The 15,980-nt window shown below is 34.8% G+C and overlaps 1 protein-coding gene across 2 annotated transcripts in view; it reads left to right on the forward strand.

Moving 5' to 3' along the window:
• The window catches only part of LOC141362454 (N-acetyl-beta-glucosaminyl-glycoprotein 4-beta-N-acetylgalactosaminyltransferase 1-like), a 177,925-nt gene that overhangs the window by 128,644 nt on the left and 33,301 nt on the right, over positions 1-15,980 (forward strand). For both annotated transcript variants that reach the window (XM_073864546.1, XM_073864545.1), the window contains exon 8: positions 13,506-13,584. In XM_073864546.1, coding sequence (XP_073720647.1) covers positions 13,506-13,584 — 79 coding nt within the window. The remainder of the gene's footprint in view (positions 1-13,505; positions 13,585-15,980) is intronic.

A 15,980-nucleotide genomic window follows, 5' to 3' on the forward strand; every position in this document is an offset into this window, starting at 1 on the left:
CAGTGAATAAATGGGAGCTTTCCAAAAGCACAAATACTTAGTTTACAACCGAGAGTGGAAAAGACAAACTTGTAGGCATTGGTAAGACTTTTACTTACAAATCAATATTGTTATTTAATTCGATGGAGAAAGAAATACGGGGACTATGATGGATATGGATTAGAAGTTAAGCACTTTGCTTTTAAAGTGTGATAGTCCATTGTGAGTGTTTTTCACTTGTACAAAGCATTGATTAGATGAGGCATCTTATCTAACACCGCATCAAGCCAGTACAAAAGACTGGCATCCATTTAGATCGCAGTGCTTGATTGAATCGAGTTTCTTTAAACAACCTGCTTGTAAATCAAGAAAGTAACACGTTTTACTTTGATAAAAAAGGAAAAAAGGTTTACCTACCATATGTTTCACAATGCAACTGCTGTTAGTACAACATGGGGTCACATACATTTGGGGTAATGTAACACGACAACGATGTTTTTCTTTGTGTTTTCAACAATTTCACATGCACATGACAACGATGTCAAAAAGATCTGCATTTACGTGTATTAGCAAACACATACAACAAAAACACTGTATTACCCCGACCAGGCCAGTAGATGGTGATGTTACTTTGTAAAGAAACACTACACACCTTGGCACGTTCGCCATCTTCTTTTAGAGAGCGATAAATACAAACAATCATAACGGCAAAAGCATTGAGCAGTTTTGTTTAGACGGACGATGAAGTAGATTTATTACTACACTGCAAAAAATTACTTTCTTACAAAGTATTTTTGTCTTGTTTTCAGTAGAAATATCTAAAAAAAATACTTAAATTAAGATGATTTTTCTTGGTGAGCAAAATTTAAATAAGTCTAGTTTACAGACAAAAATATAAGTAATAGTATTTAAGTCAATTTAAACTTAAAACAAGCAAAAATATCTGTCAGTGGGGTGAGAAAAAAATCTAAAAATAAATTTTCTTTTTTTTCTTAAACACTTAATTTAAGCAACATTTTCTCACCCCATTGGCAGATCATTTAGCTTTTTTTAAGCACAAAATCACTTAAATTGTATAGTTTTTGTCTAAAAACTAAAATTATTTTGTTAGGTCATTTTGCTCATCAAGAAAATACATCTTGATTTAAGAACTTTTAGATATTTCTACTGAAAACAAGACAAAAATACTAAGAAAATAATTTTTTGCAGTGCGCTGCAAAAAATGATTTTCAAAAAAAAAATCTTTGTATTTTTGTCCTGTTTTCAGTAAAAAATAAAAATAAATAAAAAATCTTAAATGAAGATGCTTTTTCTTGATGAGCAAAATGACCCAAGAAATAAGTCTAGTTTTTAGACTAAAAATATCAAATTTAAGTGATTTTGTGCATAAAACAAGCAAAAAAAATCTGCCAATGGGGTAAGCAAAAAAATCTTGAACATTTTTGTTAAACACTAAATTCAAGAAAAATTCAATAAAAAATTGCTTACCCCATTGGCAGATTTTTTTTGTGCTTGTTTTATGCACAAAAACTAAACTTATTTTCTTTGGTCGTTTTGCTCATCAAGAAAAGCATCTTAATTAAAGAATTTTTAGAAATTTTTACTGAAAACAAGACAAAAATACTACGAATTTTTTTCTTGAAAATAATTTTTTTTGCAGTGTACAAGTAACTCTGGGCTATAAAGATGCAAAATGTTGTAAACTGGCATTTCTCTGTATCAGTCCTGTTCTTCGCTTTAAATCTCCAGAGACTTCTTATGGAGTATGAAAAGATACATAGAGTCGAGTTCCCCCTTTTGGATTTAACTTGAAACCTGAGCAATGTGATACCTCAAGCATCAAGAGTTTCTCATCGAGAAGAACTCATTTGATCCCTGATTAGTCTATATTTTACTCTCATAAACTTTCAAAGTACTTTGGTGCGCAACTTAAAACGCTTTCATTGATAATGAGCATGAGACGTGATTGATGATGCGGGTCTGAGGTCACTGATGGGCTTTCCATTAGATTAGTCCCGCTGACGTGATCGGATGTTTATATGACGGGAAAGCCAGGTGGCCTTAATGCCTGTGGAAAGAAAATGTACCAGAGGGAGGATTCAGAGATGGGTTGCTTTGGATGTGACTCACGCTAGACACTGCAACGGCTCCGTTTATGCACTATAAGAGCTAGTGATAGGATTTGACACACGGAGTGGCATTATATCCAAGTATTTTTAGCAAGGCCGGAGGGATTTCCACAAAAGAAACTGTCTGGTACATTACTTTAACATTTATGCATTTGTCACATGCTTTTATCCAAAGAGACAGTGTATTCACAGTCTATGTTTTATCAGTATTTGTGTTTCCTGAGAAGTTCATTTATACAAAGGCAAAAATAAAAAATGACAAAAATGTTGCCAAAGCAATATAACCTGTGAAAGACCTTAGATGTATCTTAAAAACATTATGGAGACTTGTAGGTGTATTCGATTACAAATTACGATTACATGCAACCAAATAATCTGTTTGTAATGGCTCAATTGGATTATTATGAGATTGAGGTCGATCGGATGCAAATTTCAATCGTATTAAAAGAAGTGGTGTAGTCTGTGATCTGATCATCAGGAGAAAAGTATGGGAATAAACGCGGAAATGCATGGAATCGTATTTTTTTCTCAATCAGATGCAAAAATATCTTGTGCACATGCACAGAGGAATTGTGCTTAAGTCTTATATTTACCTCTTATTTATGTAGCAATGACAACGCATTATTAAAGGATTAGTCAATTTTCTTAAAAAAAAATCCAGATAATTTACTTACCATCATGTCATCCAAAATGTTGATGTCTCTCTTTGTTCAGTCGAGAAGAAATTATGTTTTTTCAGGAAAACATTCCAGGATTTTTCTCATTTTAATGGACTTTAATGGACCCCAACACTTAACAGTTTTAATGCAGTTTAGAATTGCAGTTTCAAAGGACTCTAAACGATCTCAAACGAGGCATAAGGGTCTTATCTAGCGAAACGATTGTCATTTTTGGCAAGAAAAAAAAATATGCACTTTTAAACCACAACTTCTCGTCTTCCTCCGGCTGTGTGACTGCGATGCGCCAGCTCGACCTCACGTAATTGCGTAATGCCGTGGAAAGGTTACGGGTTACAAATATGAAACGCACATTTGCGAACCATTTAAAACAATAAACTGTCACAAAGACATTAATTAGTATCATTCCACAACAACATCGGAACGGTCCTCTTTCTCCACACTTGTAAACACTGGGGGCGGAGTTTCGGATTCGTCATCCGTGACCTCTTGACGTGATGACGTATTACGTGAGCTCGCGCTGCCGCGTCACAGGAAAACGAGAAGTTGTGGTTTAAAAGTGCATAATTTTTATTTTTCTTGCCAAAAATTACAATTGTTTTGCTAGATAAGACCCTTATACCTCATTTCAGATCGTTTATATTCCTTTGAAACTGCAATTTTAAACTGCATTAAAACTGTTAAGTGTTGGGGTCCATTAAAGTCCATTAAAATGAGAAAAATCCTTGACTGAACAAAGAAAGACATCAACATTTTGAATGACATGGTGGTGAGTAAATTATCTGTATTTTTTTAAGAATATGGACTAATCCTTTAAGGTAATGGGGTCACACGTTGTACATTCTGCAGCATATATGTCTTTCATAACATTACATACAGCAATAAAATAGCATTGTGCCTTTTTGAAAACTTCTTAAGAACAACTTTCTCCAACTCAACTTTGACTTTGTACATTTATTCTGAGATAAAGTGTGAACTCGACAAGACATGCTGTGCGTAGCATGGCGTTTTTGCGTGTTAAAGATAAAATTATTTCGTTTATTAGTTTATTGGTATCTAGGCTATGAATAGTCATAAGGGTGCTTTTGGGCTAGTTTTGAATATCCATTGGGTTGGTTTTGATACAGCAACCTTGGCTGTTACGTTTGGTTCGGATTATATGTAAACAAACATTTTAATCAGATTGCAATGATTAGGGTACATGAAAACTGTACTGTCGTAACCTGCAATTGGAAAAAAATGTTGAATTGACAAAATTTTTGCATGTAAAAATAGCCACTGATGGGTCTTATTTCGCAATAACAACCTGCTGCCTGTACATTATCCCGATTATTACATGGCTATTACCTCATTAGTAAGATATTTAAGTAAGATAACATTAAATCAGTGCTTCTGAAATAGTGGGGCGGGCAAGACCCGGGGAAAATACTTTTTCAGGAAGTGATTTCTTTTGCACCGTCACTTAAAGACATTACACCCCAAACACGCTGATAAGCCGCTTGACTTTTTTATTATTATTTATTGATTATATTTAATTTAATTTTTCAGTATCAAATGGTCAAAAAATATACTGTAAATAAGGATTGATTTATTTTATTTCAGGCAAATTGATGCATTTTTAGTCTTTTCTGTTAAAGACTAAAAAAAAACAATGTTAATAAAGTTATTCTTTGTTGTAAGTTGATTGATATTTCTTTTTCTGTGTTTTCTTTAATGTTAATAAGGATACAATGTTTTGCAAATTATATTATTTACAGTCGTGGCGGAAAGTTGGGGGGGCGCGAAATGTTTACTTCTTCCTAGGGGGGGGCGTGACAGAAAATAATTGAGAAGCACTGCATTAAATATTGATTTGAAATATATTTTTTGCTCATTTTTAACAAAGGCAGACTCGCTACTTTTGGTTTTAAGATAAGACAAGATGTTCAAATGTCATAAACACACTATTAGTTTAATCATTTGTAAATATAATGTCATTAAAATACATATTTACATTTATTTTTGTGTAATATTAAACTGGTCCTGTCAAAATGATTTGCAGCATCCGGATTACCGTGTGTTATTAGTTTTAGCGGTTGTTATCTGAGAATAACAAACCTGCAAATGTCATGACTGGCCAATCAGAATGAAGCATTCCAAGGAGACGCGCAATGAATTAAATATAATGTTTATCCGGATTTTACTCTTTAGATGAACTTTACAAGCAATTGCTTCATTTGATTTTGCTGTCAGTAGAGAAACTATGTATGTGTCTATGTATGCTGCAAATGGAGGTTATACGTCTGCACCCATCAGGCATCTAAATTATTGACAAGACCACCAGCACGCTCCATTAGTGAGGAATCTAAAGTTAGATAGTCGCATTGTTGAATCATCTGCTTTTATATTTCATGCTCATGTACAAAATTAAAAATAGTTGAAGCAGCCTTTTGCTATTTGTGCCTTTGATGAAATGTATTGTGGGGAAAAATGAAGCAAAATTACTTGTGACAGATCTTGTTGGCATAAAGTGTTACGGTAATTTGGTTGTTAAATTCTCTCTCACATTTATCTTCATGAGACTGAGTCAGAGTTTGCAATTAGTCAGACAATTAGGAGATCTCTCTCTCTCTCTCTCTCTCTCTCTCTCTCTCTCTCTCTCTCTCTCTCTCTCTCTCTCTCTCTGTGTGTGTGTGTCTAATTCGGACTGAGCCTCTATTGATCATTTCTCTGACATGTGAATAAGCAAACACACACTCACCTATCTCAATGGCTCTCTAATCTCTACCCCAGCAAAGCCTTTAAAGATTGCACCGACACAATGAGGCTGTTTACACCTGATATTAAGATGCGTTTAGGCCGATTGCATCACAAGTGGATGACGCTAAAACGCTCGGAGCTCGTCCACTTGATGAGTTTGTATGGACGGACGCAAACTAATATTATGTCGGAGTCCGCTGCTTGTGTAGTAATATGTTGCACAGTGTTTTGTACATGTATGTTAAGAGCTTTCTCTGAATTTTTAAGCGCAATTGATGAAATAAGATTGCGCAACTTTCACACGCTTTCAAAATGAAACTGCAGAGATCAGCCGCTTTAGTTTTATCAATAATAGGCTAAAAAGAGCGCTGTACACTGTGTGGTTGCGCTAGAAATCAGAAAAGACGTAAAACATTGTGTTCAGTACCTCAGATTAGATAAATGGGCGGAGAGAAGGTGGCTGTTCGAACACATTCAACAACACATGTGCGTTTATACTACAAAAGCAATACGATCTAAAGGGTTTTCGACTACCTCTGTATGTGGTTGAAAGTAGTCGAAAGTGGACGAGCTCAAAACATTTTGAACACCGTTTACACCTGGCATTAACGTTGTCCACTTGTGATCCGATCGATGAAAACACATGTTAATGCCAAGTGTAAACAGCCTTTACTACAGTGTACAGCCCTTTATAATTTTTATTTTGCGTGTGAAAATTGCACAAGCTTATTTTATTGATTCCTCTGAAATATCAGAGAAAGTTCTTACATATATATTAGGGATGGGAAGATTCCCCAATTCGCTCGGTGCATCGGCATAAAAAGTTAAGGATGCGATGCATTGCTTTAAAAACTGTGCATCGGATACAAATCAGCATTTGCATTGCAATGATTTGTTTCTAACATATTGCATTGTTAAAAACAGATTTATTTACGTATAATTATTAGTAAATGTGCTATACTTTTATTTTTTAGAAACTGGCCAATATTTTAAGATTGCTGTCTTGCTGGGGTATCACAACACTGTGTCATGAAAGTCACATAAGCATAAAAACATGAAATTGAGTTTAAATGATATATTATGGACTGTAAATGATAATAATAACACAGAGATTTGTCTAGTTAGGGACAACACATTAAACGAAACAAAAAATTTGTTGTTTTAAAGGTACAATTTGTAAGATATTTGCAGTAAAATATCCAAAAACCACTATACCGGTGTTATATATTTTGTCCAGCTGATTACTAACAATATCTATAATGTTTTCAACTACTTGTAAATTATGAGAAAATTGCTGCCCTAAACAGTGACACGGGGCAGTGCAGTCACCTGTAAATGACGTTAATATCTAAGTTTACCCTTTGTTACCGCCTTTACTGACGTACTAACACTTAATTATGTGCTGTGTTAACAAACCATCGTATTGGACTAATACTGTAACATCTATGACTAACAATTGCGTTTTGAACATGACATGATTCCTTACATAATAAAAAAAAAACGATGTCATCAAACACAACATTTATAAAACTTGATTACTTTACCTTGTGTGTAACATGACTTCTCGTTCTCGTCTGATTGATGGGCATCAATGTTTGAGTTAAAGACAACAAATCCCATCAGTCCACGCTGCTTCAGAGCATCATTAATCTACGTCATTGTTATTGATTTGATCTGGCGCAATCTAGCGGCGCGGATTAAACAAATTGCATCTTTAACACAACCGTTTGAAGAATGTACCATATTAAATTGCATAGCATCATATTTTTTCATTGCATTGGACTGTACTGCATCGTAAAGGGGTGAATCGCATCATATCGCATCGTTAGCTGCTTTATATGTATCTTTAATGTATCGTATCGTAGGCTATGCATCGCAACATACTCGGTTATGGAGATGCACATCCCTAATATATATGTACAAAACTCTGTGCTAAACTCTATGTTTACTAAAAAAAGCAGCGGACATAATATTAGTTTGCGTCATTTTTAACTTGCCATTTTTCCCGCTCACGTTTAAATGAAAACAGAGAGTCTCGCCAACAGACCACCCCCTAATCAGAACAAAAGCTGTCAAAAGTGGACAAAAAAGATGGATTAAAATACCACTTGTGATCCGATCGACCAAAACGCATCTTAATACCAAGAATAAACAGCCCAACTAACGTTACAGTGTTTGCTCCATTGGTACATTAAAGTATACTGTATGCATATAACATTTTGTTGCGATGTTTGCTAGCATGCATTTCAACACAACTAAAACCACATGAGAGACATCTGCAGCTGTATCGGTAGTCACCTCAGTTATAAAAACAACATCACAAAGTTTGCTTTCAAGATGTTAGAGCCAGGGAAATTTGACGTTTGTTTACGTCTAACCTGCGTCATTCCCACGATGTTTCACTTGAAGTTACAGCTGCCTCGCAAGTGTTGTAGAAAGCAGAAGTGTTGTTTTTGAGGTGTAAAAGTGTAAGCGTAAGATATCTGATGTTGTGCCACATCTCTGCCTCCATAAATCCAGCTAAACTGCTATCTTTCCTTCACGACACAACTGCCTGTGTGTTTTTTATCTCTTGTTTGTTTCATAAAGGAAATTAAGCTGTGTAACAGCATGTCTAGAAGGTGGGGTAAAATATTATATACTAGTCTACTCCCTGTCCGTGAAACCGCCCCTATGTTTACTAAAAAAAGCAGCGGACATAATATTAGTTTGCGCCATTTTTAACTTGCCATTTTTCCCCCTCACGTTTAAACGAAAACAGACAGTCTCGCCCACAGACCACCCCCTAATCAGAACAAACAGCATGTCTAGAAGGTGGGGTTAAATATTATATACTAGTCTTCTCCCTGTCCGTGAAACCGCCCCTATGTTTACTATATGTAAATGTACTGTATAAATAATATACAATATATACACTGAAAGAAGTGAACGTTGAATTAACTTAAAAATTACTTTAATTGGTTTTTTTTATATAATTTTATGAAAAATGTAAGTTGATAAAACTTTTTACTATAATATTATATACTATATTACTGTAATATACTATAATGTCTATTAATATCATTAATATTATAATTATTTAAATACAATTTATTTATAACCGTTTTAAAAGCAACAAAGAGGTTTTTACATTTACAAAATGTTTTCCTGCACAAAAAACCCCAGCCTGATCTCAGGAGAATTCTTACATATTTTACTAGTTGGCTCATACAATGTTAATCGTGCAAAAAGGTACGATTCTCATGTAAAAATCAATAAAGAAACCTAACGCCAACGTCACAGGGGTCAAGGCAAATCGCAAAAAAATCTACGGATGTGGTTGTATGAATTCATACGAATTAGCCAACTTGTAAAATACTTATGAATTCGCATGAGATGGCGTTGGAAAAAAAAACCCTCTTTGGTAAAGCAAACAAACATTGATATTAGGGATGCATTGATGTATCTGTGTGTAATCGGTATCGGCATATAAAAGCAATTTTCCCTACTATTGTACATCGGACGATTGCTAAAAAAAACCCACATCAGCATTGCAGTTTGTATTCTGCACTTTTAGGATTTCACAACATAGTCATTTGATACAAGAGATAAAAAACAAAACTATCGGTATCAGCAGATGTCATTCTAAGTAATCGAATATCAGCACAAAAAATATCGTTGCATAATTATGATAATATAATAATAATTTTGCATCTGTGCCTCCCTAATAAATATATAGTAATAATAAAAACTTTAAGTAACTTGAATGTATATTTTGATTTTGTTTTATTACTTGGTGATTTTTCTTTTGTTGTAATGCATTTTGGGGTTGCCTCATGAATGATGCTTGGAGTGCTGCAATATTGTAAGTAGGACTGTCACAATGATTAAATAACCATCTCATCACGATAGTTTGACCTCATTGCGATGATTTCTGATCACCGCAATGATTGCACATCTCTCTAAAAACACAAGGGGGAGCTCTAGCGCCTGTATAAATGAGACAGTATCTTATAGCGCTCCTTAACCGACAGTGTAACGTGATACATTGCAAAGCATTCAATACAGTGGAAAAACAGCATTTAAAAAAATGCTGCAAAACTTTGATAAGCAGTATGAATTAAAAGGTAAAACATACATTTACAAAAAAGCTATTCCAAATTTAGGGAAGTGAAGGATGCTATTTTTAAGGATCTGTAAAGAATTGATTTTTTGCAGCCAATACCGATAAAATATTTTATTTAAATAATCACAACAATGTGTAAAATTATTTAATGAACAACATTTTACTTTTATAAAAGAATTAAATGTCAAACCAATAAAACAGGCAATTATTCGTCATAATCGGCACAATTTATTACAATTAACCGTCAGCCAAATTTCATAACCGTGACAGCCCTACTTGTAAGTCACCATAATTTTGCTGTCTATTGTTCAAAAAGCTTTTGCATCAAAGCATGATCGTAATTTGTAATGCCCTTAATTTCGGAAGGCATAAGTGCGTGAAAATCTTTACAAAACAAACTGCAATTAGGTGTTTTAGCAAACCCGATGGCAAAATTCAACCAATTGTTTTACCACAAATTATGCACAATCAAATAAGCAGGTTTTGCAAGAAAAAAGTTCTGTGTCTCCTGTAGTAGAGGAACAGGGAGACTATATTGCTGTTCGTGTTTTATAAGGTTTCCTCTGCATCCTGCTGGCACACCTGCTGTGATTGATTGTAGTGTGGAATATAAGACAGGCAGAGCGAATCAGATGCCGTGAAGTGGAGGAAATTGCGCTGTCATCGACACCCCCCTCTATCCGTAATTCTCAGTTTGGGAACCCGCGGCCCACTCACACTATTGAGAATTTCACCCTTTCCCCGCTGAGAGGGTCTATTTTCTACTTTTAAAGCAAAAATTCCTCACACTTCCTGTTTTTTCCCTCCGGCTCGCTTACTCAAGCATGTCAGCGGTTTGTCCTTTCTGGCGCTCATCCTTTTCGTCTAGTTTCATCATTTTAGATGATGGACTGCCGTTCCGTTCCTCGAGTAAATTTACAGTGCATTTTACATTCGTGACGGGTGCAAGGTCTCTCCGTTTCTCTTTTTGTTGATTCAACAACTCTTCATCCCTTTTCCCAGGTCTGTTCCGGTTCCTCGGTCTGTCTCGTGCGCCCAACGGACCAAGCAAGACATTTGCATTGGAGTCTGAGCTGAATTACGTCTCGCACATTAGCACCGCTCATGAATATGCATGAGCACATTTACTCGCGGGGATGCTTGTGTTGCAAATATCCTCTCTTAGATTGCCAGAGCACCAAAAAAAAAACAAATCTAAAACAATTTGCGTGCGTAAATAAAACATGCCTCTTCACTCCACAAATTACAGCAAAGTGTTTAAATACTGTAGTGTTCATGAGCGAAAGGTATTGGTGCTGTGTGACTTGAGAAGGACAGATTTGTGATGTTACTTTCGGAGGTGTAATAAGGTGTAAAATGAAGCCGAGGTGTGATTGTGTTAATGGGATTTTGATATGCTACAGCAGAGAGATATACAATAAAAGATTCAGTAGTACAAAGCCAGAAAAATACATTTGAGTAAAACTCTCGACATGACATAATGTACAATAATAGTTATTTGAACAAATTAAACATAACATTTGTGACCCTGGACCACAAAACCAGTCAAACGTGTATATTTGTAGCAATAGCCAACCATACATTTTATGGTTAACCTACTAACAAATGATACATTTTTTTGCCAAAAATTATTAGATGATAACGAAAGATCATGTTCAATGAAGATGTTTTGTATTTTTCTTTAATTTCCTACCATAAATATATTGAAACTTTATTTTTGTGAGTGGATGCAGTTGATAAGGACTTCGTTTGGAAAACTTTAAAAGCGATTTTCTCAATATTTTTGCACCTATTTTTGCCAAATGAAGAGTTTCGTTGCAAAACAAGATAACCACCGTTTTTTTAATTGTTCAGAAATCTCGTTTTTTGGTTGTTTATTCCAGTTAATTTCAATGCAACTGCAGTTGGTTTGTTTTGATTTAAACCTTCATAACTTAAAAAATACAGCTAAGTAGCACCATAAAACAAAATAATAACATGATAACATAATAATAAACATGTTTTGACAAAAATTAAAAAAATGGATTTATCTCGTTTTGTAACGAAACTCTTCAAATATTTTCCTATCCCACCAATTCATACATCAATGGAAATCTTATTTATTCAGCTTTCATATGTAAAAGTAAATAAAATGTAAAAAAAATGACTCATGTAACTGGTTTTGTGGTCCAGGGTCACATATTTGATATAATACACTATCTTGTAATATATGCAAATATGAGTTATACCATCAGAATATTGGGTTGGTTTAACCCGAGGTTGGATAAATATTGGACAAAACCAACCATTGGGTTATAAATAAACCTATGCTGGGTTCTGTCCAATTATTACCCCAACATTGGTTAAACCAACCCAATATTTTTAGATTGTATATTGATATAATATTGTATATGGTACTAGTGCAGGGTTTCTTGCAGCACATTTCAGTTAAGGCGGCCTGCCTAAGCTTGGAAACCCTACCGCCTTAACTAGGTCGTCCAAAAAAAAAATCGCTGCACAAAAGGCCGTCAAGTGCATCACGGCCGAAATGAGAAAGACGTAGTCCGGACCGTCACTGTCTGGAGGATAACTAGCCAGTTGATAAAACATCTCGGAGAATAGCGCGGACGCGCTTCACACGGCGAACATCCACGCACACCACACGGCCGAAATGAGATAAGACGTGGTCCGTCATGTCTGGAGGATAGCCAGTTGATAAAACGCGTGTCCGTAAGAACTGCTAGGTTTCACGTGCCTGTTGATTCGATAGAATTGTTGAGTGCTCTTGCTCACTTTATTTATGTGCATTATTTACATACTACAGTAGTTACACTCCTTTAAGATAATGTAATTAATAGTGGGAAATAATCAGTTTTTACAATTTTTGCGCTATCTATCATCGTTCGCCAGACGTCCTACAACATCTGCTTTAGTTTGTGTTTATTAACCCTTTAGTTTCACTTCATCACGCAGCTATTCCCATTAGAGGTAAAAACATTTAATTCATTAATAATCTAGTATGTGTTCATTTTTTGTCATAGTTTCTTCAAAATTAAGTTTTATTTGAGTGTTTTAAATAAAAATATTTTAATTTTCATCATGACGCATACGCCCGCCCCTTTGACGGCCACGCCCACCTGCCCAACCCTACCACTTTAGCCTTAATTTTCTGCGGGGAAACCCTGTAGTGGTCGACCGATATGATGGTTTATTGACGATACCGATATTAAGAAAGCTGTGTGGCCGATATGAGGCTGATATAACACTAATTTAATTATAGTAGATATATACATACAACATTTATCAATGAAGAGTTTCTTTGCAAAACGAGATAACTCCCGTTTTTTTTTTCAGAAATCTCGTTTTTTGGTTGTTCATTCCAATTAATATCAATTCAACTGCAATTGGTTTGTTTTGATTTAAACCTTCATAACTTAAAAAAATACAGCTAAGTAGCACCATAAAACAAAAATGTTAAAAACGGATTTATCTTGTTTTGCAACGAAACTCTTCAAATATACCATTTTAAAGTACTTACTGTAAGTACATATTTACATAATAAGACATAATTAATTTGAATCTGACATCTCACAGTACTGTTTGAATAAATGTGTTGAACCAGTGTGTTGTTGTGTGACATAACGTCATGTTAAAAAGTGAAAATTGATTGGTCATTTTACTGTCAGACTTAAGCTTTACATTTTGTGTCTTTTAATTACAAACAACAAATTTAAGTAATAGAAACATTTACTGGCCGATTGAAAAGATTCATCGTCCGATGCCATTTTTTTAACAATTTAACAAGATCTCTTATGATCTAATGTTATTGCATACGAAATAATAACTATATAACTACTACACTATTTTCTTTAAATGTTTACTCTTTCCCTCTTTCAGTCTCATGGTGTCCAGACGATATTACTTTGAGATTCTTCACAAGCAAGATGAAAAAGGCTCAGATCATGTTGAAGTCGGGGTAAGTCTGATACAGCATAGAGCTTCAGAAATGAAACGCAATCGATGTTAGTCTGCATCGGACCACAGGGCATTTTTTCAATTCATGTCCCATCTGTTTGTTCCATCTGAAACATACGCAATCTTAAATTGTCCCATCACATTCTTTGCAATCCATTTTCTGTGCAGTTATGGTCTACTTTGGAAAATGATATTATATGAGGCTTTTCAGTCTGTGGGCTTTTCAGAGGCTCAAAAATATAAAATCTGAGGATTGAAAATGGATGGTGATGAAATCCTCTTTCGCTCAGACCATTGATAACACAGAAATACACCTGAATAGCATTAAAAAGACAGTGTTTGATTTTTTTAGAAACTGACTTGTGTCAAATCGAAATTTTATCTTGCGTCTTTTCAACTTTCTTTCTGTTAAGATAAGTTATCAACACCTCCACACGACTGGTGTCATTGTCTATGTTTAGCTTCTACTTAACCTGCTATGCTGGTGGATCCATTATACATTTGCGCCCAATCATAGGTTACATTACATCACAAAACAAACCAATCACAACAGTTGTGGTAAAATTAAAGTCTTTTACTGTCATATGTGACCCTGTACCACAAAACCAGTCATAAGTAGCACGGGTATAAGGCTATATAGACATACAATAAAGGCTATAGACATACAGTAAAGACTATAGACATACAATAAGGCTATAGACATACAATATAGGCTATAGACATACAATATAGGCTGTAGACATACAATATTGGCTATAGACATACAATATAGGCTGTAGACATACAATATAGGCTATAGACATACAACAAAGGCTGTAGACATACAATATGGGCTATAGACATACAATATAGGCTATAGACATACACTAAAGGCTAAAAACATACAATAAAGGCTATAGACATACGCTAAAGGCTGTAGACATAAAATATAGGCAATAGACATACAATAAAGGCTATAGACATACAATATAGGCTTTAGACATACAATATAGGCTGTAGACATACAATATAGGCTATAGATATACAATAAAGGCTATAGACAAACGCTAAAGGCTATAGACATACAATATAGGCTATAGATATACAATAAAGGCTATAGACAAACGCTAAAGGCTATAGACATAAAATATAGGCAATAGACATACAATAAAGGCTATAGACATACAATATAGGCTTTAGACATACAATATAGGCTGTAGACATCCAATATAGGCTATGGATATACAATAAAGGCTATAGACAAACGCTAAAGGCTATAGACATAAAATATATGCAATAGACATACAATAAAGGCTATAGACATACAATATAGGCTTTAGACATACACTTAAGGCTATAGACATACAATATAGGCCATAGACATACACTAAAGGCTATATAGACATACAATATAGGCTATAGACATACACTAAAGGCTATAGACATACAATAAAGGCTATAGACATACAATGTAGGCTATAGACATACAGGCTACAGACATGCAATAAAGGCTATAGACATGCAATGAAGGCTATGGACATACAATATAGGCTATAGAGATACAATATAGGCTATAGACATACAATAAAGGTTATAGACATACAATATAGGCTATAGACATACAATATAGGCTATAGACTTAACATAAAGGCTATAGACATACAATATAGGCTATAGACAAACACTAAAGGCTATAAACTTAAAATAAAGGCTATAGACTTAAAATAAAGGCTATAGACATACAATATAGGCTATAGATATACACTAAGGGCTATAGACATGCAATAAAGGCTATAGACATACAATATAGGCTATAGACATACACTAAAGGGTTCAAATCTCCCCTCCACAAAACTCTCTTTTTACTTACGGTCATATGGTATGGCAGATGGGCGGGGTCTGGTAAAAGATTGCAGCGATTAGCAAATAGCAACATGACCCAACTTCAAACTACCCATTCAGTTCTCAAGTCCAGCCCTACCTTTATTTCATTTCAGAATCTGTTTTACTCGGCTATATGTCACCATGGGCTAAATAAGACAATCGCTACTTCTGTTTCATGCCGACTTTTACATGTATTGATGATTCATGCGTATTAAGACCAGGATCAAGCGTTATAAAGTAAATGATGCCATCCTTTCAGCATAATTTTTTTGTCCTTTTCTCACTTTCACCTTCCCTTTGTTTGATGTCTTATCTCTGCATTCTTCTTCATCACGTCACTTCTCTGCTTGTTATTCAGCCTCCCTTACTCAAACAGCAGTAGCCTATTTGCTCTCCCACACAAATGAAAAATACACACTACGTGTATCTACGATGAAACATGTCTCCCTTAGGTACTTTCACATCAACAAATTCTACTTCAAAGTAATGTTGCTTCTGCAGAGGAGGTCTGTGATAGCTGACAGCTAGCCATTA

Source organism: Misgurnus anguillicaudatus, unplaced genomic scaffold (assembly GCF_027580225.2).
Source record: "Misgurnus anguillicaudatus unplaced genomic scaffold, ASM2758022v2 HiC_scaffold_27, whole genome shotgun sequence".
NCBI classification, from domain to species: Eukaryota; Metazoa; Chordata; class Actinopteri; order Cypriniformes; family Cobitidae; genus Misgurnus; species Misgurnus anguillicaudatus.